General features: G+C 41.0%; 1 protein-coding gene across 1 annotated transcript; it reads right to left on the bottom strand.

Moving 5' to 3' along the window:
- Positions 1-4,540: 4,540 nt before the first annotated feature.
- Positions 4,541-23,640, bottom strand: LOC132839834 (putative leucine-rich repeat-containing protein DDB_G0290503). The gene is made up of 44 exons (XM_060861023.1): positions 23,512-23,640; positions 21,159-21,217; positions 21,027-21,051; positions 20,857-20,925; positions 20,428-20,517; positions 20,287-20,358; positions 19,327-19,410; positions 19,109-19,204; positions 18,324-18,386; positions 18,173-18,235; positions 17,975-18,037; positions 17,811-17,864; positions 16,556-16,639; positions 16,393-16,473; positions 16,121-16,204; positions 15,860-15,922; positions 15,149-15,238; positions 14,266-14,355; positions 14,097-14,186; positions 13,765-13,854; positions 13,450-13,539; positions 13,165-13,206; positions 12,870-12,929; positions 12,715-12,774; positions 12,519-12,596; positions 12,172-12,258; positions 11,170-11,250; positions 11,027-11,095; positions 10,557-10,646; positions 10,404-10,481; positions 9,559-9,648; positions 9,363-9,452; positions 9,151-9,240; positions 8,830-8,892; positions 8,663-8,725; positions 7,997-8,059; positions 7,826-7,879; positions 7,509-7,571; positions 6,728-6,799; positions 6,576-6,638; positions 6,206-6,277; positions 5,675-5,737; positions 5,489-5,560; positions 4,541-5,248 (listed from the first exon to the last, which is right to left on the bottom strand). The coding sequence occupies exons 1-44, from the start codon at positions 23,582-23,584 to the stop codon at positions 4,668-4,670; spliced, it is 3,717 nt and encodes a 1,238-aa protein (XP_060717006.1). The 5' UTR covers positions 23,585-23,640; the 3' UTR covers positions 4,541-4,667.

Genomic DNA, 23,640 nt, shown 5'->3' on the forward strand with positions numbered 1-23,640 from the left:
GGTGATGATAGAGCAGCAGTGATTATGAAGGTGATAAAAGAGCAGCAGTGATGATGAAGGTGATGATAGAGCAGCAGTGATGATGAAGGTGATGTTAGAGCAGCAGTGATGATGAAGGTGATGACAAAGCAGCAGTGATGAAGGTGATGATAGAGCAGCAATGATGAAGGTGATGACAGAGCAGCACTGATGATGAAGGTGATGATAGAGCAGCAGTGATGATGAAGGTGATGACAGAGCAGCAGTGATGATGAAGGTGATGATAGAGCAGCAGTGATGATGAAGGTGATCAACTAATATTTTGTGATATCTGAGAGTGACAAGTGACCACCTTCACAGAATTCTGTAAAATTCTGCTTCTGCAGTTTGTGCTAATAGTGATAGTGATGTATATTTTTATCCTCCATCTGCTGACTCGCATTGCAATAAAATACCATGTGACTGAGTTCTGGTAAGAATCCCCTCTCCAAGCCATGTTTAGCTGAGCTGTGTGATATTAAGCTTTTTTATCATCTAGGTTGCTTTAGTGCATGCCGAAGGTCATGTCGAGTCAGCAGCAGTTTGAGGAATAACAACAGCTGTGAATTTCCTGAGTAGATTTAACAAATGACACTGCAAACTCCATTTATCCTGTTTCGTGTGGATTTAAAGACACTCTGGACAATATGACAACATCTAGTCCAGTCAGGCCACCTCTCCATACTCCTAGCTCCAACATACAACCCTTTCTGAAGAAAAGCTCCGCCTACAACAATGACTGTTAAAACCTGGCCTGATGAATTTTTTCACAATTGCAGGACTGTTTTGAGAGGACAAATTGGGACATATTCATAGACAAAGAACTGGAGGTGTATACATCAACAGTGCTCTGCTACATAAAAAAAAATGTGTTGACAATGTCACTGTGGACAAACAAATTAGGGTGTACCTCAACCAGAAGTCCTGGATGACAAAGGAAGACGGTCGACAGGGCCCTTTACAGTGCTGCTAGAGCCAACCTGAAAAGAGGCATCAAGGAGGCTAAGAGGAATTTGAGGATAACTTTACCCAACAACAGCCAAAGCAGAAACCTATGCAAACCTGCTGCCACCAAATGCATGACAGGAAGGGTTCTGAAGGAATGTGCAAACCAGCTCTTTGCTGTCTTTATCAAGATCATCAACGTATCCCTGTTCACATATAGCATACCACCCTGCCTAAAGTCCCATTGCCGGAAAAAGTGTTTTACCTGCGGCCTCACTGACTACTGCCCAGTCACACTCACTCCTCAAAGCCAGTCTCTCACTCTCTTCTCGCCCTCCTCTCACTTACAGAGCAAATAGATCCATAGAAGATGCCATCACCACTGCCCATCCCAAGTACTGTAGATTAGTCACCAAACTTGACAACCTTGGACTTTTTCAACTCATGTAGCACTGGATTAAGGGCTTTTTAACAGACTTTCCATCAAGTCAAGTCAAGAAGCTTTCATTACAACCATGTATAGCTGTTAAAGTACACAGTGAAATGAGACAACGTTTCTCCAGGATCAGGGTGTTACATAAAACACAGACAGAGCAATAAGGACGTAGTAAGTTAGACCTAGCCACATAAAGTGAGTGACATGACATACGGCTAAGTATGGTGTCCCATACTCAGAATTCATTCTCTGAATTTCTGCATAATTCATTCGTGCATTTAACCCATACAAAGTTCACACACACCGTGAACACACACCAGGAGCAGTGCGCAGCCATTTAACTGCGGGGAGCAGTTGGGGGGGTTCGGTGCCTTGCTCAAGGGCACCTCAATCGTGGCCGGCCCGAGACTTGAACCCACAACCTTAGAGTTAGGAGTCAAACTCTCTAACCATTAGGCCCCCTGCACATTCCCCGTGCTTCTATGTAACCTGGTGCAAACAGTGCAGGACAAGACAAACAAGACAGTGCAGGACAAAAGACAGTGCAACAAAAAAATTACAAGACAATACAAAAAAAGACAATAAAAAAATACAAAAAAGACAATACACAAAAGACAATAAACAGAAACAGCGGTGACCAGTGTAAATACTGTATGTTCAACAATATTGCATGCAGTAATACTATAATGAACACAGTTTCATAGCAGCAGGTCCCTGAGATAATGTAAAGGATTGTGCAAAAACAGTAAACGACTGAAATGTTAGACAGTGTGTGCAAAGAGCAAAAAAGTGTGCAATAACAGCATGTAAACAGGTTAATGGATGTAAACAGCATGTAAACAGGTTGATGGATGTATATTGGAAGTGTGTGTATTTGGTGTAGGTCTGTGCAGTCCATACAGTTGATGTGCGTGTGTGTGTTGTGCTCAGGACAGTTCAGTTCAGTTATTAAGGAGTCTTAACGCATTGAACGATTTCTACGCTCGGTTCGAGGTACAGAACAACGTAACGCCAAGGAAGTCCATCCCTCCCCCCGACGACCAGGTACTCTGTCTATCCACAGCTGAGGTGAGGAGATCTCTATGCAGAGTTAACCCACGGAAGGCTGCTGGACCAGACAACATTCCTGGCAGGGTGCTCAGAGAATGTGCAGAACAGCTAGCAGATGTCTTTACGGACATCTTCAACATTTCCCTGAGCAGCACCATTGTTCCTACGTGCCTCAAAACTACCACCATCGTTCCTGTCCCAAAGAAGTCTACAGTGTCCTGCCTCAATGACTATCGTCCCGTTGCACTCACACCCATAGTTATGAAGTGCTTCGAGAAGCTCGTCATGAGGAACATCAAGACCCAGCTACCACCCTCATTGGACCCCTTACAGTTCGTGTATCGTCCAAACCGCTCCACAGACGATGCCATTGCCACAGCCCTCCACTTAGCCCTCACCCACCTGGACAATAAAGACACTTATGTACGAATGCTGTTCATAGACTTTAGTTCAGCATTCAATACAATCATCCCTCAGCACCTGATTGGGAAGCTGAGCCTGCTGGGACTGAACACCTCCCTCTGCAACTGGATCCTGGACTTCCTGACTGGGAGACCTCAGTCAGTCCGGATCGGGAACAGACTCACGACTGTGCAGCAATGCACAGATCGAATCATATTATCAAGTTCGCCGATGACACGACTGTGGTGGGTCTCATCACAAGAACGACGAGTCAGCATACAGGGAGGAGGTGCAACAACTAACTGCCTGGTGTAGAGCCAACAACCTGTCTCTGAATGTGGATAAAACTAAAGAGATGGTTGTTGACTTCAGGAGAGCACAGAGTGACCACTCTCCGCTGAACATCGACAGATCATCTGTAGAGATCTTCAAGAGTACCAAATTTCTTGGTGTTCATCTAGCGGAGAACCTCACCTGGTCACTCAACACCAGCGCCATCACCAGGAAAGCCCAGCAGCGTCTCTACTTCCTACGAAGGCTGAGAAAGGCACATCTCCCTCCCCCCATCCTGACCATGTTCTACAGAGGGACCATTGAGAGCATCCTGAGCAGCTGCATCACTGTCTGTATCACACCCCTGTTCTGAAGGCTAGGTCTTTAGTCTTCAGCAGCGCACACACATTAGCAGTCATCCACTACTTCTCACGGTGGCCAATCTCTTAGACTAGGCCACCACCTCTCCTCTGTACTTACAATCAGCACTAAATCCAAGGACTGGCTTTATAGTGTTCAGAAAATAATCTCATCCTGAACACAGAAAAAACAAAGGAACTCATCATAGATTTCCATAAGCATAGATCGGCTCCTGCCGGAGACTGATCTGCATGGCCAGCCAGTGACTCATGGGGTTTCTGTGGATGGTCGGTTTTTATCAGAGACCATTTGAAGACATTGTCAGGAAGGAATCAGTGTTGGGTCTGTGGTGAACTCAGAATTTGTGCTTACCTATAACTTCACTCAACTATTTCCTGTCATTTTATCCTCCAAATGAGGATGAGGTTCAATTCTGAGTCTGGTTCTTCTCAAGGTTTCTTCCTAATACCATCTCAGGGCGTTTTTCCTTCCCGTCATAACCTCAGATTTAAATGTATATTTAAATGTAAGTTTTATTGTTGTAGTTAAATTTATGACACTGTTCACATGTGCACTATGTTAAGTGCAATATCTCAGCTGTTTACTACTTAAAGTAAATAGTATTTTATCAGATCACTTATGTTAATGTTTAATGTTTTTTATACTAGTTTATATTTGTGTATACCTTTTTCTTTTTTACCGTTTTATGCACCATAAGGACTGACACTTAATTTTGTTGTACCCTGTGCAATGACAATAAAGTATCTATCTATCTATCTATCTATCTATCTATCTATCTATCTATCTATCTATCTATCTATCTATCTTCTCTATTTAGCAGTGTTGGAAAACAGAGTGTTGGGTCGTGTAAGATTATATTCTAACAGGTTTGGTTCCACATGTAAACTAGTTGTCTAGCAGTTAACTAATCAGCTGAATAAACTTGTTATTGTAGGAATAGGTTGTGTCTAATTCACATTTTCACATATAATCGCCCTCTTTGCTTTAACTCTGCTGGCTCGAGTTCTACTGTAGATAGAAACAAAACACAGAAAGTTGAAAGCAAAACAGACTGTTTTTATTTCAGAAATCCATGCAAAAGTTAAAAAGGTATAATTCTTTTTAAAGCTTTATATAGTGGTGTGCATGTGTGTGCCTGCGTGCATGCATTTTTTGTTTTGTGTTAGTTAGGAAGCCATGTTGGGAAGCCAGTATCCAGCAGCTCCATGGGCCAGTCCTCTGGACCCTCTCGGCCACACGTAGCCACAAAGGGGTAGAGCTTCTGAGTGAAGTTGTTCCCCCTGAAGATACCGAGGACTGTTCTGGTTTGAGAGTTGTAGAAGGCCACCTCCCCGGTGTCGAAGTCGATGAGGACCCCGATGACGTTGAGTTTGTCCGTGAGGTGGAGCAGCAAAGGTTGTTCCATTAGCATGTAGTGCTGATTGTTCTCCTTCTGTATGACCCAGTATCTGTTACTGGGACGGTACCTGATATTTCCTTTTCTGGGTGCAGTTTCAGCTGCTACACCCACAGTGTAGCACAAGCGCTCTTTCACCTGTACCTCCCAGTATGCTCGGCCACTGTTGAAGCCTGTTTTTGTGAGGGCAGCAATCACCGTGTCATAGCGACTCGGGGAGTAGGGTCGCTCGAGGGCGTACTTAACACCCCGCACTGACTGGTGGTCATTAGAGATCAGGAGATTCTTGTGAGCTGTGTTGGAGTCAAACTTTAGAGTCCCTGGAGGTGAGACTGTGACTGGCTTTTCTGTTCAGAGTGAAAGAAAAGAACAAGACAAGTGATTAACGATCTCCTCCTTAACAGCCGTCTGATCCTCATCAAGATATTAAAGTTCAACCAGTTTCAGAGAATGAACCCAGTTCAACATTTCAGAGAATGAACCCAGTGAAACCAGCACAGCTTAGTGATGCTGCTTATTATACTTCTTTTAAACCAACAGTTCCTCAAAGTAATGAAATGTGATGAATTTGAGGTAAAGTGTCTCACTTTTTATCTCCTCTAATTGATTCTTTAGGTTGGTCACATCTACTTGCAGATTCTTCTTCTCATCAAGCAGCTCTACAGAGAAGAAGAAAAACAAAGGGTTAAAGTCATCAGTGTCATAAAAGAGAATCTGCTTTTACTAAAGAATAAAGTTCTTCAGACTCCTAAAGAGAGAAACAGATTTCTTACTGGTGTTCACTTTCTTCAGGTCTGAAATTTCCTTCTCTTTTTGCTTCAGCTGATCATCACTTACTGTTTGGGAGAAAATCAAACACAGTCTTTTAGAAAACAATCTTCAGAGCATCGACTCTCAGGACTCTTAACAGGAAGTCTGGAGCTCAGCTATGAATGTGGTGAAAGCCTGAACTCTTGAAAAACAACAGCTGGAAATTAGTGCCACCTAAAGCCTAGACTGATCAGAGCAGGACGTGGATGAGTGATACCTCGAGATGGATTCTAATCACATCTTGATCCTCAGTTCTGAAGACTACAGCATTTCCACATGAAACAGGTGGAGTGTGTAAGTGGAGGAGAAATCCTTCTCTAGCACTAAATGCTCTCTGAATCCAAACTTTATCATCTGTTACCAGTCAATAAAATATACTTAGAAGTTATTTAGAACCAATTACTTACAGTTCACTTCATTTACAAACAAATCGTCTTTCATTTAAATAATCAGAATGAAAGGAGATGAAAGTGAGGGATTTTAAAGTGTCTCACTCTGCAGGGCTTTGACTCGGTTGTTCAGTTTCCCCACATCTACACGCAGACGCTCATTTTCTCTAATCACATCTCCAAAGAACATGGAAAACAAAAGGGTTAATGGACTGAAGAATGAACTAAAATAGAGAAGAAAAATAATCAACAATTGATGTGAAAATAAACTGAGAGAAACAACAGTTCATTCTGATTCAATGATCTCTCAGGATTGATGGATGCTGCAGATCAGAAACAGACTGCTGCTGATGCTCAGGATGGATCATGAGTAGGATTGAGAACAGATCTACTACTCGCTATGTTCTCATCCAAAAAGAACAGGCTAAGAACAATGGAGCATGATGGAGTCTGGGTAGAAAAACTGATCTCTCACCAGCATTCTTCTCATTCAGGTCTGAAAGTTCCTTCTCCTTTTGCTTCAGCTGATCTTCAAGCTCTGTTTGGGACAGAATCATGTCATACATCATAAACAAGAATTGAACATGAAACGAGCTGAAAATGATTTCATGAGGTAAAGATTCTCACTCTCTTTTGCCTTGAGTGTCTCATTCAGTGTCGCCAGATGATCACGCAGACGTTCATTCTCCTCTTTCACCCCTACAGGAAATGCAGAAGATAAAGGGTTAACAAACAAAAGCCTTGATATACAGTGTGTCTGAAAGTCAGGAACCAACAGAAACATGTTAAGTAACATCCACAAAATACGACTCTGCAGCAGTCGTGTGTACAGTGTAAGTCAGCTTCAGCTGATCTTCTGTTTGGAAGAAAACTGTGTGAGATTCAAATACAAGTCTCCTTCTGATGGATCTCTGTTATCTTGTGACAGAACAAGGACACTCCATTAGAGATCAGTGAGCACTGAAGAAGGACCACAAGCCAAATAACAGGCCTCTCAAGCTGGAACAATATCACCTTCAGATAACATCTGAATATAAACACAACCTGCTGAACAGCCCTGAATGATTAAACCCTGGAACTGAACAATGACACTATGAGACAAACCCATGATATCTCCTGGTGGGATGATGATCACTGGTTCTTGTTACTTTGGAACGGATTAAGAATAGCTCAGGATAGGTAGATGATGCCTTAAGATAAGATGGAGACTGATAGTTCTTTAGCCCTGAGGAACCAGACTGATGATTCCACAGATTTATTATCAGTGATACAGCAAAACTGACTGTTGCTACCAAACCACAAATCAATCCTACTAATCCCTAAAGTTCTCAACTAATTAGAGCACACTGTACGAGGATGGAGAGTGATGTAGCATGATGATGTCTGGATGGAGAAACTGGTCTCTCACCTGCATTACTGTCTCTCAGGTCTGAAAGTTCCTTCTCCTTTTGCTTCAGCTGATCTTCAAGCTCTGTTTGGGAGAGAATCTTATGATAATCAAACCCATGACAGTAACTATACAAATGTTTTACAAATTAATTCTATGTTGAAGTTTTTTTCTTTGTTTATTTCGATGATGGTCACGGCACCATCATTCCACATTTGCTGTCACACGTCATCAGACACTTCCTATAACCGGTTCAGTTTTTCCTCCCATGAGGTAAAGTCAAAATACAAAAACTAAATGCAACTAAACAAGAGTCGAGGTGGAGAAACAGATCTCACCTGTGTTACTGTTCATCAGATCTGAAATTTCCTTCTCCTTCCTCTTCAGCTGATCTTTAATTGGTGTTTAGGAGATCATAACATTATGAGACAATTACAAGATTTTCACTTCAAATTAGTGAAAAAAAAAATCAGATTCATTTATAATAATGACTGAAAGAGATATCTGACCTGCATTAGCGTTACTCAGATTTGTGAGTTCCTTCTCCTTTTTCTTCAGCTGATTTTTAAGTTCTGTTTGGGAGAAAATGATGTGAAGATGAAACACATGAAACACCATTTGGACTGTGGGGCACGGAAGAGGAACAGAAACCTGCAGCCTGTCACAGGGGTCAAGAGCAGAGTTTTATGTAGATCTGAAACTGGGACAGTGAACTGTTTGAAACTGAGTGTTAAAGAGCTGGAATAGAGGAAGGAATCTCATCTCAGCTCACCAACCCTGAGATAAGACCATTCAGATAATATGGACTGATGTCCGCATGAGACAAGCTGAAGATATGAAATATTCTGGCAGATCAGCGAGACCTCAAGAGTGTCTGATTAAACCCTTTTTAATGACCCATACTCAGAATTTGTTCTCTGCATTTAACCCATCCAAAGTGCACACACACAGCAGTTAACACACACACACAGTGAACACACACACACCATGAACACACACCCGGAGCAGGCAGCCATTTATGCTGCGGCGCCCGGGGAGCAGTTGGGGGTTCTCGTGGCCGGCCCGAGACTCGAACCCACAACCTTAGGGTTAGGAGTCAAACTCTAACCATTAGGCCACGACTTCAGACAGACAGACAGACAGACAGATAGACAGATAGATAGATATGATCTTACCATCGTTACTGATGTTCAGGTCTGAAACTTCGCTCTGCTTTTGGTTCAGCTGCTGCTCACATTCTTTTTGTGGAAAAAAAAATCACAGCACAGAAAATGATCTTCACCTTCATTTAGAGAACAAAGTTGATGAAATGTCCTGAAGAACTGAAGAACTGATATCTGACCTGCATTACTGTTATTCAGGTCTGAAATTTCCTTCTCCTTTTTCTTCAGCTGCTTTTCCAGTTCTGTTTGGGGAAAAAATCATCACATGACAGAATTAGAATTACAGGTTGGTCACCTTTAAAAAATATATATATATTTTCTGATTGTTTTTTTTTTGATGCTTTGGTATAAAACAGAATAAATAAAAGCAAAATTGTCCATTATTAGATAACAGATAAACATTCAGATTAGAAATGAAACAATATGTAAACTAAAAAAAAAAGAAAAAACACTTAAAGAACAATAAAGTATTAATACAGTGAAAGAAAGCGATGGTTTACCAGAGATGCGTTTCTGAGCAGCACCAACTTCACGCTTTTGGTCTCCTGTCTGTTCGATCAGCTGTGCATTCAGATTGCCTAATTTATCAACTACAACACACACACACACACACACACAGGACTAAATGAGTATGTGATCATAGTGTTGATGGAATTTTAATACACAGTATCAGTTTTTAGATGTTAATATCTCAGACAAATGAAACTCTTACGCAGTTTAGCGTTTTCTGAGTCGAGCTCCCCCAGTTCCTGTGTGGCTTCCTCCAGCTTGCGGTTCTTCTCGGTTAGCTGATCCTGCAGCTCTGTGGCAAAGACAGTAAATCAACAAAACAGACAAACTAATGAACAGCAGTTGGGGATGCCTTGAGAAGAAGCAGGGAAGATGTTTTCTTCTCATTAGTTCCTCACCCCTGATCTGTGCAGCGTTCGCTCTCCTCAGCTGCTCCAGCTCCTGCTGTTTCTCACTCAGCTCCTGCTTCAGGTTAGATATCTGCTTCTCTGTGGATTAGACACAGAACACACATCTGTACTCTGAAGAACACCCAGTTAGATATCTGTTAGCTTGGTATCCGAGTTTCATCAGATGTGAAGAGACAGTTTGTGGAGCATATTTACACTGGATTACTGCTGATTTCTGAGTGTCTGATCACCAGAGGATTGTGAACATGGAGCGAGGTGTTGAACTGAGGAAAAACATTTAATCACTCGACTACAATGTAAAACATCATGATCTTCAGAAAAGAACATTGGAATCAGCCTCGTCACATTCATTTGAGGAAAACTGATGAGGCAGAAAGTGACATCACCAGGAGGGGGCGGTGTCTTAAAGTTCTGTCAGGTTGTAATTACACTGCAAATCTGGACAGGAGAACATTTATTACGAAGTTGTTCTTAAGACTTTCACATTTCCTGTCCAGCTTCTCCTTAGTTCCTGCTCCAGTCTTCCTCTCGTTTTTCTTTCCTCCGTTCAGATTTTCCTCAATTTCTGATTCAGAGTCGTCTTTCACACTTCCCTCTTTGTCTCAGTTCATGTACCACCCTGAGAGACCTCACTCTTTCCTCCTCCCTGTTGTTCCTTCTGAACCTGCACCAGCGTTCCTTGTCCTGACCCTAATTTACTCCCCCTATGTGTGTGTGCTGTGTTTCATACCCCATGTTTTCGTCAGTTTCTCTGCTTCACACTACATGATCTTCACATCACCTGCTCCATTATTTGGTCTTTGGAAAATCATTATTGTGACTTGAACACTTACTGAGTTGGTCAGTTCCACAGCCGCTTTTGTTTAGGTAAGCAATCTCTTTATTCTTCTCTTCAATCTCCTTCTCCAAACCTTTAAAACATTCAGATTGTTCACCAGTTTGTCTTTCAGTTCAGAGAAACACATGTAATTTACACTGGAACTGACCTGCAGTCTTCTCTTGCTCCTGCTCTTCAAGTCTCACAAGAGCTTTATTTAACTGGGCCACTTCCTCCTTTAAAAAGATCACCTGGATGGCTGAGAGAGAGAGAGAGAGAGAGAGAGAGAGAGAGAGAGAGAGAGAAGGGGAGAGAGAGAGAGAGAGAGAGAGAGAGAGAGAGAGAGAGAGAGAGAGAGAGAGAGAGAGAGAGAGAGAGAGAGAGAGAGAGAGAGAGAGAGAGAGAGAGAGAGAGAGAGAGAGAGAGAGAGAGAGAGAGAGAGAGAGAGAGAGAGAGAGAGAGAGAGAGAAAGGGAGAAAGAGAGAGAGGATAAAATGACTATAGTACCATGACACCAAAACAAAAAGGCCATTGTTCAATAATTGCATCCTTTTAATAAAAGCTTAATAATAATAATAATAATAATAATAATAATAATAATAATAATAATAATAATAATAACAGCACATGAACACTCACACAGTGTAGCCTTCTCGTTTCCACTGGCCGTCAGTTGAGCCAACAATTCCTCCATGTCCTTCTCCAGTCCTGCTTTCACACACAACTTTTATTCACAATGGATTTTAAACCTTTTTTTTTTAAACAGAAATGATCAAACTCACGGCTTATCTTGGCTAAATACTCCTGGATGTGTTCCTCCTGCTTCTTTTCCACCTTTCTCAAATCCTCGAGTATTTGATTAACTGCACACCAGAAGAAATGGAAATGATTTACATCCTTACACACGTCTTGTCCCTTTAACAATATCTTTAACCATGTCAACACTTATATAAACACCAATATAAACACTAATATAAACACTATTCTAAACACTAATATAAACACTATTATAAACACTATAATAAACACTAAAATAAACACTATTATAAACACTATAATAAACACTAATATATACACTAATATAAACACCAATATAAACACTAATATATACACTAATATAAACACTTATATAAACACTAATATAAACACTATTATAAACACTAATATAAACACCAATATAAACACTAATATATACACTAATATAAACACTAATATAAACACTAATATAAACACCAATATAAACACCAATATAAACACTAATATAAACACTAATATAAACACCAATATAAACACTAATATATACACTAATATAAACACTAATATAAACACTAATATAAACACCAATATAAACACAAATATAAACACTAATATAAACACTAATATAAACACTAATATATACACTAATATAAACACTAATATGAACACTAATATAAACACTAAAATAAACACTAAAATAAACACTAAAATAAACACTAATAGAAACACTATAATAAACACTAATATAAACACTAATAGAAACACTATTATAAACACTAATATAAACACTATTATAAACACTAATATAAACACTAATATAAACACTAATATAAACACCAATATAAACACCAATATAAACACTATTATAAACACTAATATAAACACTAATATAAACACTTATATAAACACTAATATAAACACTTATATAAACACATAAACACTTATATAAGCACTAATATAAACACTAATATAAACAGCAATCCAGACTTTATTAATCAGATCTTCTACACCACATTGTTCCTGCTTACTCTTCAGAGTTTCTTTTCTCCATTTCTTTATATTCTTTTTGGCCTCCTCCAGCTCTGCTTTCTTCTGTTGTAGTCTCAGTTTCAGCTCTGAAACAGAAACAGAACAGACATCATGTGGGTTTTGTGTCTGGATGTCTACAGGTCCTGCTGCAGCTTCCCCTCACTGCAGGGGACAGAACAGAACCTTCTCCTGATCACTCAGAACATCACCAACATCAGAAAGCCTTTAGTGTGTCTGTGTGGGACACAACGATTTGATCCAGGATGTGCAGTGTGATCTCTAGCTTCCAGTTTCCTGAAGGAAAGCAAGTGTAAAGGAAGTCCTGGCTGTGTGATGTCATACACACCATCAGTGTTTCCTTCTGACGAGCGGATTTCCTGCTCCAGTCTCTGTATGTCCTGTCTGAGTGCTTCCACTGTAAACACTACAAATAAACATAAAGAGGAAAGAGTGAAAACAGGAAATATCAATTTATTATAAATAAAATATTATAATGTACCTGTTAGAATGTCCTGACTAATTTTTATTCAGGTTTTAATCACCTTGTTTAGTCAGTGTGTCATTCAGCTTTAAAACTGTGTCATCAAACTCAGTCTTCAGTTCTGTAACACACACCAAAACAAAAGCTTTAAAAAAATGGGGGAAAAAAACTGTACATGTTTAAAAAGAAGTTGAATCAAACAGAAGGTTTCCTCACTGTCGTAGGATTTCTTCAGCTTATCGCAATCTGTGGCATTCTTCAGTGCAGTCTGCAGTCCTACAGCAGTAAAATAAAGGCCTTTATATGTAATGGCTTCATAAAGCCTTCATCATGGTCATGTGACTGATTAGCTAATCAGACGTTAGCATGAGATGCTACTGTAGATTAGCCTGAACAATTACAGAGAGAATGTAACTCACTTCCTTTGATTTGGATCACAACCACTCAGTGATTTAGAGATTGAGGAGTCAGGAGAAAAGTGATAACATTTTTAGAAGGAAACTGAACTTACTTTTATTTTTCAGCTCTTCCTGCTTCAGCTGATCCTCCAGATCTGGAAGAGAAATTCATTTACAGAATTCAGACAATGTGTAAAACTTTATAAGATTAAACAAAGCTTCTAATAAACAATGAAGTATCTCAGTGAAGGAATTTAATGTAGTGGAGCAACAACTGGATATGGATAAGGAAGGGGTGGATTGATGAAAGAATAGATAGACGAATTATGAGGAAAATGGATGGATGGATGGATGGATGGATGGATGGATGGATATATAGATGGATAGATGAACCCCACCTGTTATCCTTTTTGCAGCCTCCTGGCTTCTCCTGCTGGCTTCCTCTTCAGTCTGTCTGAGTTTCTCGAGGAGCTCAGTGATCTTTATTACTTTAACCACAGAAACATTAACAGATCAGAAGAACTGCATCATCTCCAGAACTTCAGCTCAGTGACATATTTACTGCAGTGAGCTGGAGCTACTCTACTCCTAAGTAGATACATCAGTGCTTCATCAGGATAGAGTTAAAATCAGGAGATGATGGAGGTCCTGATGTGATGATATTGTTAAAGGAATGCAGCATTAGCGTGTGTGTATTGTAATCATTCCCTCACCATTTGTTGCTAACTCTGATTCCTTCTTCTGTAGTGAGTTTTTCCATTTCTCCAGCTCCTGCTTCTTCTCATCCAGCTGATCCTGCAGTTCTGTCCAGTTTCACACAGTCACAAATTATCTTTTGATCATTTACTTATTTATAACTCCACTCGTGACAAATGTATTGACCTAAACTCTGAACTTTGCAGAAAATAAAGAACAATAAAAGCTGATGCCCTGCGATGGGTTGGCACTTCGTCCAGGGTGTATCCTACCTCGATGCCCGATGACGCCTGAGATAAGTTCAGATAAGCGGTAGAAAATGAATGAATGAATGAAAAAGCTGATGTACCTGCGAGCTGTGACGCTGCAGTTTCCTCCAGGTTTTTCTGTTGTTTTTTAAGTTTCTCCTGTTCTTCTTTCAAATTCTTGATATCATTGGCTGAAAGGTTTAATTTAGGGAATGAAATAAAAAAGATTTGATGCTCAAGTGTAAAAACAAAAAGGTGGTGGTCACTTACTGAGCTTGGCTACATTACTGTCCTTCTGTGCCAGTTCTGTGGTCTTCCTCTTCAGCTCCTCCTCCTTCTTCCTCAGGTCCTTCTGCAGTTCTGTTCACAATCACAATCATTACTTATGTCCACAGATTAACTTCACACATCAGTCACAGTGACATGTTCTGCTCCAGAGGGGAGACACTGTAGACTACAGCACATCTAAAGCAGCTTATGACTTCTGCTGAACTTCAAGTCTAAACATTAAACACCATAAACTTTTAACTTACATCTAAACCTTTAATACTGAAATTTACATCTAAATGTACATCTAAACATCAAAGAGGAACTTTAAGGCAAACACTAGAAATACTCAGATGTGATGATCACTAAGTGATGATAGGTGATGATAGCAGCACTATTTCATTCCAACTCAGATATCACACACACACACACACACACGCACACAAACATGCACACAAACACACACGCGCACACACATGCACACACACTCGCACACACACACACACACACACACTCGCACACACACATGCACACACACTCGCACACACACACACTCGCACACACACACACACACATGCACACAAACACACACACTCGCACACACACACATGCACACACACTCGCACACACACACACACTCGCACACACACACACTCGCACACACACACACACACACATGCACACAAACACACACACTCGCACACACACACATGCACACAAACACACACACTCGCGCACACACACATGCACACAAACACACACACACACACATCCACACACATACACACACACACACACACACACACACACACACACACACACACACACACACACATATAAACACATACACACACTCACTTACACACACACACGCACACACACATACCTGCTATCTGTTTGTCTGCCTTCTCTTTGATGTCTGACATAAGTCTTTGTAGATGTGTTTGATCTGACAGCAAAACCATGTTCTTCAGCACTGAGAAAGATGGGGACATAAAGAGTAAAAACACCACATGCTTCACTTTAACGGAGCTGAACGCTAACACTTACACATTTGAACACTTTTTAAAGGTTTGTGGGTGGGGTTAATGTCAGGGTTGTGGGCAAAGTTAAGGTCAGGGTGGTGTACGGGGTTAAAGTCAGGGTTGTGTGTGGGGTTAAGGTCAGTGTAGTATTCAGGGTTAAGGTCAAGCTTGTGGGTGGGGTTAAGGTCAGTGTAGTATTCAGGGTTACGGTGAGGGTGGTGTGCAAGGATAAGGTCAGGCTTGTGGGTGGGGTTAAGGTCAGTGTATTATTCAGGGTTAAGGTCAGGGTTGTGGGTGGGGTTAAGGTCAGTGTAGTATTCAGGGTTAAGGTGAGGGTTGTGGGTGGACTTAAGGTCAGGGTGGTGTACAGGGTTAAGGTAAGGGTGGTGTGCGAGTATAAGGTCAGGCTTGTGGGTGGGGTTAAGATGAGAATTGCTGGGGGAAATAAGGTCAGTGTCCAACCCTCATTTAAAGCATGTTTAATCTACACTGCTTGGTTCATTTAAGGCTAAACCTTAAACCCTAATCATCTGGATCAACAATAATGCAAATCGTGTCTTTGCTAAACTTACCGATTTTGGCCAGGTTTGAGTCGTCCAGTTCAGAGATCAGTCCAAGCACTTCCTCTTTCTTATCTTTAAACAACACACGAATATCACGGCTGGTGAACTGGGTATATTATATAAGTTTAATAAATATTTATTACTGGTTACCTGCTTTAGCACGCTAACTAGCTTGGTTATCTACTTCTAATCTGACCTTCTCTTTGTTCATGAAGACAGGATTAAAGTGGAGTTCTGTTAAAGTTTGTATGACATAAAAGAGACTCTCACCTTTGATTTGGTCCAAACTGTTCACGTCTATGTTCTCATTCTGAAACTTCCACAGCTCCTCCAGTTTGGAGATTATGGTGAGAACTGAGCAGAAGACGACAATGAGTTTATTATCAGACCTTTATGTGTGATGATGTAAACAAATCTCTCATGAAGTCCTCTCTGATTGGTCAAGAAAACCACAGGTACACCTAATAAATTGGATATAATCTACAAAATAAAAATCTACACTTTCTTTACTGATGTAACTTTGTTTATTTAATTTTCCGCACTTTTATTTGTATCTGGATCGTTTGATTCCTTCTTTTTAGATTCGAGTTGTTTCTTCTTCTCGCTCAGCTCCTCCTCTAGCTCTGTAACACACACACTTTAATCACATGAACTATCATCTTATTGAATAAACTTTATAAAGTCATGTGTGCGGTTAGAACACACTGTTTCTCTCCGACTCTGACGTCTCAGATCGGATTCTGTCCTCCAGCTTGTTGATTTCCTGGATCAGAGGCAGAATGTCCAGAGCTGAAAATCAGCAGAACCTTCATCAGTTACGTCCAGTTCATCACATCTTACATCAGAGCAGGAGCAGAAACAGGCTAAACGTTTACAAGCTGGTCGAGGGGTTGGGTTCAGAATTTAATGTTTAGAATTAGAATATGGGTTAGGGGTTAGGGGATTAGGGGTTAGGGATTAGGGGTTAGGGGATAGGGGTTAGGGATTAGGGGATGGGATTAGGGGTTAGGGGTTAGGGGTTAGGGATTAGGGATTAGGGGATAGGGTATAGGGGATAGGGATTAGGGGATTAGGGGTTAGGGATTAGGGATTAGGGGATAGGGGATAGGGGTTAGGGGATTAGGGGTTAGGGGATAGGGGATTAGGGGTTAGGGGATAAGGATAAGGAATTAGATAGATAGATAGATAGATAGATAGATAGATAGATAGATAGATAGATAGATAGATAGATAGATAGATAGATAGATAGATAGATAGAACTTTATTGTCTTTGCATTGTACAGATACACAGCAACGAAATGCAGTTTGGCATCTACCAGAAGTGCAAAATGTAGCAGTCGTGCAAAAGTGCAGATAAATATCTAGCATATTTACAGCAAGTGGTATATATGGAAGTGTATACAGTAAATAAATATTACAGAATTACAGAAATGGTTCTAAGGCTATGGCATTGAAGAGGAGTGTGTAGAGTGAAAGGTTACAAGGGATAGGGATAAGGGGATAGGGGATAGGGGATAGGGATGAGGGTATAGGGGATAGGGATGAGGGGATAGGGATGAGGGGATAGGGGATAGGGGATAGGGATGAGGGGATAGGGATGAGGGGATAGGGGATAGGGGATAGGGATGAGGGGATAGGGATGAGGGGATAGGGATGAGGGGATAGGGGATAGGGGATAGGGATAAGGGGATAGGGATGAGGGGATAGGGGATAGGGATGAGGGGATAGGGGATAGGGATGAGGGGATAGGGGATAGGGATAAGGGGATAGGGGATAGGGATAAGGGGATAGGGATAAGGGGATGGGGATAGGGATAAGGGGATAGGGATAAGGGGATAGGGGATAGGGGATAGGGATGAGGGGATAGAAAATAGCAGTTAAGGGTTAGTTATTAGAAGTTAGGGGTTATGTTTTAGGGGTTAGGGGTTAGGGGTTAAACGCAGTTATCAGTTCCACTCACTCAGCTTCAGGTCTGGGTCGGGTTTTCCATTGTTTTCCACCTCCTTTAATAATTCTGTAGTTTAAAATAAGTAGAGAGACAAACAAATATCTCATTACTTGTTTAATAATAATAATAATAATAATAATAATAATAATAGATAAATATATTTAGAACAATCTCACCATTGTAATTTTCCTTCAGTTGGTTGTATTCTTCCTCTTCTTCATCAAACCTCTCCTCCAAATCTACAAGCAAGAAATAATATATAATATATTATAATAATATATAATAATAATATATTAATTAAACAACTTCCCAGTACACAAACATAAAGATTTTACTTTCTGAATCTAATATAAAATATTTTATATTAATCTCACTGTTGTAATTTTCCTGAAGGTCGTTGCATTCTGACAGCGTGTCAGCAATCTTCTCCTCCATATCTAAAGCAACAAATAATCACAGTCACTACTAGGTGTGTGTGTGTGTGTGTGTGTGTGTGTGTGTGTGTGTGTGTGTGTGTTCTCTTACACAGATTCGCGCCAAGCAGTTCTGAAATCCTGTCTGATTTCTCACTCAGCTCCTTCTCTAAATCTACAAACACAAATAACACACAATCACTATGTCTCTCATGTATTTATTTATTTATTTATTTATACAGTTACAGTCTTTATTTACATAGTTTACCTACATAATATTCATGAAATGTATCAGTCAGCACACACTCACTCAATCACTCACTCACTTGTGCACACACACACACACACACACACACACACACACAGTCATGCACACACTTGTTCACTCACTGACTTGTGCGCACACACATACACAAAAGGCAATAAAAATATATTATTAAAAGACAGTATGTTAGTGTGTGTGTGTTTGTGTGTCTGTTTGTGTGTATTTGCGTGTGTGTGTTTGTGTAGTGTGTGTGTTTGTGTGTTTGTGTGTGTGTGTATATGTATGTGCGTGTGTGTGTCTGTGTGTGTGTTTGTGTGTGTGTGTATGTATGTGTGTGTGTGTGTTTGTGTGTGTGTTTGTGTGTGTGTTTGTGTGTGTGTTTGTGTGTGTTTGTGTAGTGTGTGTGTTTGTGTGTGTGTGTTTGTGTGTGTGTGGTTTTGTGTGTGTGTTTGTGTGTGTGTGTTTGTGTGTGTGTGTATGTATGTGTGTGTGTGTGTTTGTGTGTGTGTTTGTGTAGTGTGTGTGTTTGTGTGTGTGTTTGTGTGTTTGTGTTTGTGTAGTGTGTGTGTTTGTGTGTGTGTTTGTGTAGTGTGTGTGTTTGTGTGTGTGTGTGTGTGTGTGTGTGGACACACCTCTGCTCCTGTTCCCTGTATAGCACTCTATCTCATTTAAGTTCCCAACCAGCACCTCCAGTTCAGCTTTTGATTTTTTCAGTTGTTCCTGAATCTCTGATCAGGGAATAAGGGGAAATTAACACAGCTTTATTTCTGACACACAACTAACCACAGAACAGCAATAAATAATACATCACACTGTGAATTTATTGTCTCGTTACCATTCCATCACTAACCTGTGATCTTCTTTGGATCTGTCTCTGCTAAAAGGTTCAACTCAAGCTTCTGAGCTTTCACATACTCCTGCAGGATGTTCGACACTACAATGTATACACACTCAGGATTAACACACGATCAGGGATTAGGACACAATCAGGGATTAGGACACAATCAGGGATTAGGACACAATCAGGGATTACGACACGATCAGGGATTAGGACTCGATCAGGGATTAGGACACGATCAGGGATTAGGACTCGATCAGGGATTAGGACACGATCAGGGATTAGGACACGATCAGGGATTAGGACACGATCAGGGATTAGGACACAATCAGGGATTAGGACTCGATCAGGGATTAGGACACGATCAGGGATTAGGACTCGATCAGGGATTAGGACTCGATCAGGGATTAGGACACGATCAGGGATTAAGACACGATCAGGGATTAGGACACAATCAGGGATTAGGACACAATCAGGGATTAGGACTCGATCAGGGATTAGGACACGATCAGGGATTAGGACTCGATCAGGGATTAGGACTCGATCAGGGATTAGGACTCGATCAGGGATTAGGACACGATCAGGGATTAAGACACGATCAGGGATTAGGACACAATCAGGGATTAGGACACAATCAGGGATTAGGACTCGATCAGGGATTAGGACTCGATCAGGGATTAGGACACGATCAGGGATTAAGACACGATCAGGGATTAGGACACAATCAGGGATTAGGACACAATCAGGGATTAGGACTCGATCAGGGATTAGGACACGATCAGGAATTAGGACTCGATCAGGGATTAGGACACGATCAGGGATTAGGACACAATCTCTAATTAGGACACAATCAGGGATTAAAGTACATATGTTTTTAGACTGCAGTTAAAATGCTAATGTAACTCACACGTAACACACGTATTGTGGCCTGGTGTAAGTTGTATGTCTAAATCATCACACATGTGTACATACTGGTTTGAGAAGGTCCCTGGGTGCCTTTCTCCTCGAGCTGCTGTAGCATGCTGTCCAGCTGGTTCTGCAGAGCTGCACATTGACAACATTAGCACTGTGTGTTTATTATGCTGAAGTTAAATATGGTGATGTGATGTTCACCTGCGAGCTGCACTGAGGACACCTGAGAGGAGTTTATACACAACAGTTTGTTCCATCTCAGCTGCTCCTTCACAGCAAACAGATCTTTCTCTGGAGAGCAAAAGAAGATCAACAGCAGGTCACATCTAACATTAATAATAAATACATTTTTAGTTTCTCATGGCTTAAAAACAAATGACTGGGAGAATTGAGAACATTTGCATTACTCAATAACTGAACTCTCAACACTTAATAACATATCAGTCTTCTAATCTACAACCTTAAAGCCCTACAACTGTCCATAATCTAGAGCCATTCAGAATACAGTCCAAAACATTAACCAGAACCAGAGCCAGAACCAATAAGAACCCTTAACATTAACATGTCAGACGTTTTGTAAACCAGAACATTTTATAATCCTAATGATTTGTAGCTCATGTGATTACTGACCCACGTTAAAGCTGTAATCTATTTTCTCAGCCAGTTTCCTGCAGCAGCTTTTTAGTTCCTCGTCAATGCCTGCATGAGAACAGCACAAACAAACACCATGTTCAGACCTAAACACCACCAAACACGACTAGCACGATGTGTTTCACGTTGTGAGTCAGTTCTGTACTCACCCCCACAGATACTTTCACATATATTCTGAGTTACGATGAAGAGAAACAAGAAATAAAAACATTACCAATGACTCCAGTGTTTACTGTGTAGTTTAGTATTAAATAGTTAATTAGTGACAATAAAACATTTACCCCATCACCATCATCACCATCACCATCATCACCAGCGTTCTCCACATCATCACCAGGTACTGGAGAGGGGAAATAACACATTATAAATAAAGTCATCATTCTCCAGCTGCACATCATCAACTGGGTCGAGTTTATTTACTGCACAGAGTTCAAAACTAAAATCTTACTGTTAAAGTAAAATGTTTATATAGTTTATATGTTTACAACTGTGGTAACACACACTCACTCACGTGCACACACACACACACACACACACACACACACACACTCACTTGTGCACACACACACACACACACACACACACACTCACTTGTACACATGCACACACACTTACTCACTTGTACACACACACACACTCACTTGTACACATGCACACACACTCACTCACTCACTTGTACACACACACACACACACACACATACACTCACTTGTACACACACACACACCCTCACTCACTTGTGCACACACACACACACACTCACTCACTCACGTGCACACACATACACACACAGACACACACACTTACTCACTTGTACACACACACACTCACTTGTACACACACACACACCCTCTCACTCACTCGTGCACACACGCACACACACACACACTCACTCACTCACTTGTACACACACACGCACACATGCACAGACACACACACAAAAGGCAATAAAAATATATTATTAAAAAACTTGGGTTTATTCTGTTACTTGTACGAAACTAAATGAAAAAAGGAGGCAGGATTGAAAACATCCATCATTAGTGAAGTATGAAAAAAACAACAATGTAGTAACCCAATTCCAGAGCAGGTAAATCTTCATCTTCATCTTCATCTTTTTCTTTCTCTCTCTCTCACTCTCTCTCACTCTCTCACTCACTCACTCTCTCTCTCACTCACTCTCACTCTCTCACTCTCTCACTCTCTCTCTCACTCTCTCACTCACTCTCTCTCTCTCTCTCTCTCTTCTCTCTCTCACACTCTCACTCTCTCACTCACTCTCCATCTCTCTCTCTCACTCTCTCTTCTCTCTCTCTCTCGCACTCCCTCTCTCACTCTCTCTCTCTCACTCTCTCTCTCTTCTCTCTCTCACTCTCACTCTCTCACTCACTCTCTATCTCTCTCTCACACTCTCACTCTCACTCTCTATCTCTCTCTCTCTCACTCTCTCTTCTCTCTCTCACACTCTCACTCTCTCACTCACTCTCCATCTCTCTCTCTCTCTCTCTTCTCTCTCTCACACTCTCACTCTCTCACTCACTCTCCATCTCTAACTCTCACTCTCTCTTCTCTCTCTCTCGCACTCTCTCTCTCACTCTCTCTCTCACTCTCACTCTCTTCTCTCTCTTACTCTCACTCTCTCACTCACTCTCTATCTCTCTCTCACACTCTCACTCTCACTCTCTATCTCTCTCTCTCTCACTCTCTCTTCTCTCTCTCACACTCTCACTCTCTCTCACACTCTCACACTCTCACTCACTCACTCACTCTCTCTTCTCTCTCTCACACTCACTCTTCTCTCTCTCACACTCTCACTCACTCACTCTCTCTCTCTCACACTCTCACACTCTCACTCACTCACTCACTCTCTCTCTCACACTCTCACTCTCTCTCACACTCTCACTCACTCACTCACTCACTCACTCTCTCTTTAAACCCAAGTTCATCATGTCCAAAATCCTGAGTTAAAACTTGACTGAATTCCAGCTCCATAATTCTGACATCACAAAACTGAAGCAATGTTAAAAAATCGCAGTGTTGTTAGAAACAAAGAACACATTAATAGACATTTTACAGTGAAACTTATCACTTTGTTCAGTCTTTTCATCTGTGTTTTCTACCAGTGATGTGGAGGAAGAAAGAGAACTTTTCATCATAACTCTGTACAACTTTATGATTAATCCCAAACCTGTGACTTCATTCTCCATCCACAAGTCTCTCACCTGTGAGTTAAAGTGTCTCAATGGTTCTTCTCCTAAACCCTAAACCCAACCACAGCACCACCACCACAAGCCTCAGTCTGTTCATCAGCAGCAGAACCCACATGTCCCTGTAGAACAGAGCAGGTCAGGGAGGTTCTGCTGCTCGATGCCACAGCACTGGGCACAAACACCAGCTGTGTGAACTGCGTGGTAGAGTAACTCACAACTGGGAGAAAAAAGTGGTGGTGTGTTATTAACTCACAGGATATTAATTACAGGACAAGAAATCAGTCATATTGTTTCATCTGGAGTGAAGATGAGCACCTGGATATATAGTACACAGTGAATTTATAGACACACACACACACACACACACACACAGTGTAGTGTCTAATGTGTGGTTCTTATTTAGAAGGTGTGTAAGAAGAGAACTTACCGCTGCGAGACAGTGTAGTGAGAGGAGTGAAGGAGAGAAGAAGAGAGAAGAACAGAAGCTGAATCCACGCCATCGCTCTAACCAACTGTCACGGTCACTTCATCTGTTTATATATCCTCACTCACCACA

This window comes from Tachysurus vachellii, chromosome 24 (genome assembly GCF_030014155.1).
Source record: "Tachysurus vachellii isolate PV-2020 chromosome 24, HZAU_Pvac_v1, whole genome shotgun sequence".
Taxonomy (NCBI): domain Eukaryota; kingdom Metazoa; phylum Chordata; class Actinopteri; order Siluriformes; family Bagridae; genus Tachysurus; species Tachysurus vachellii.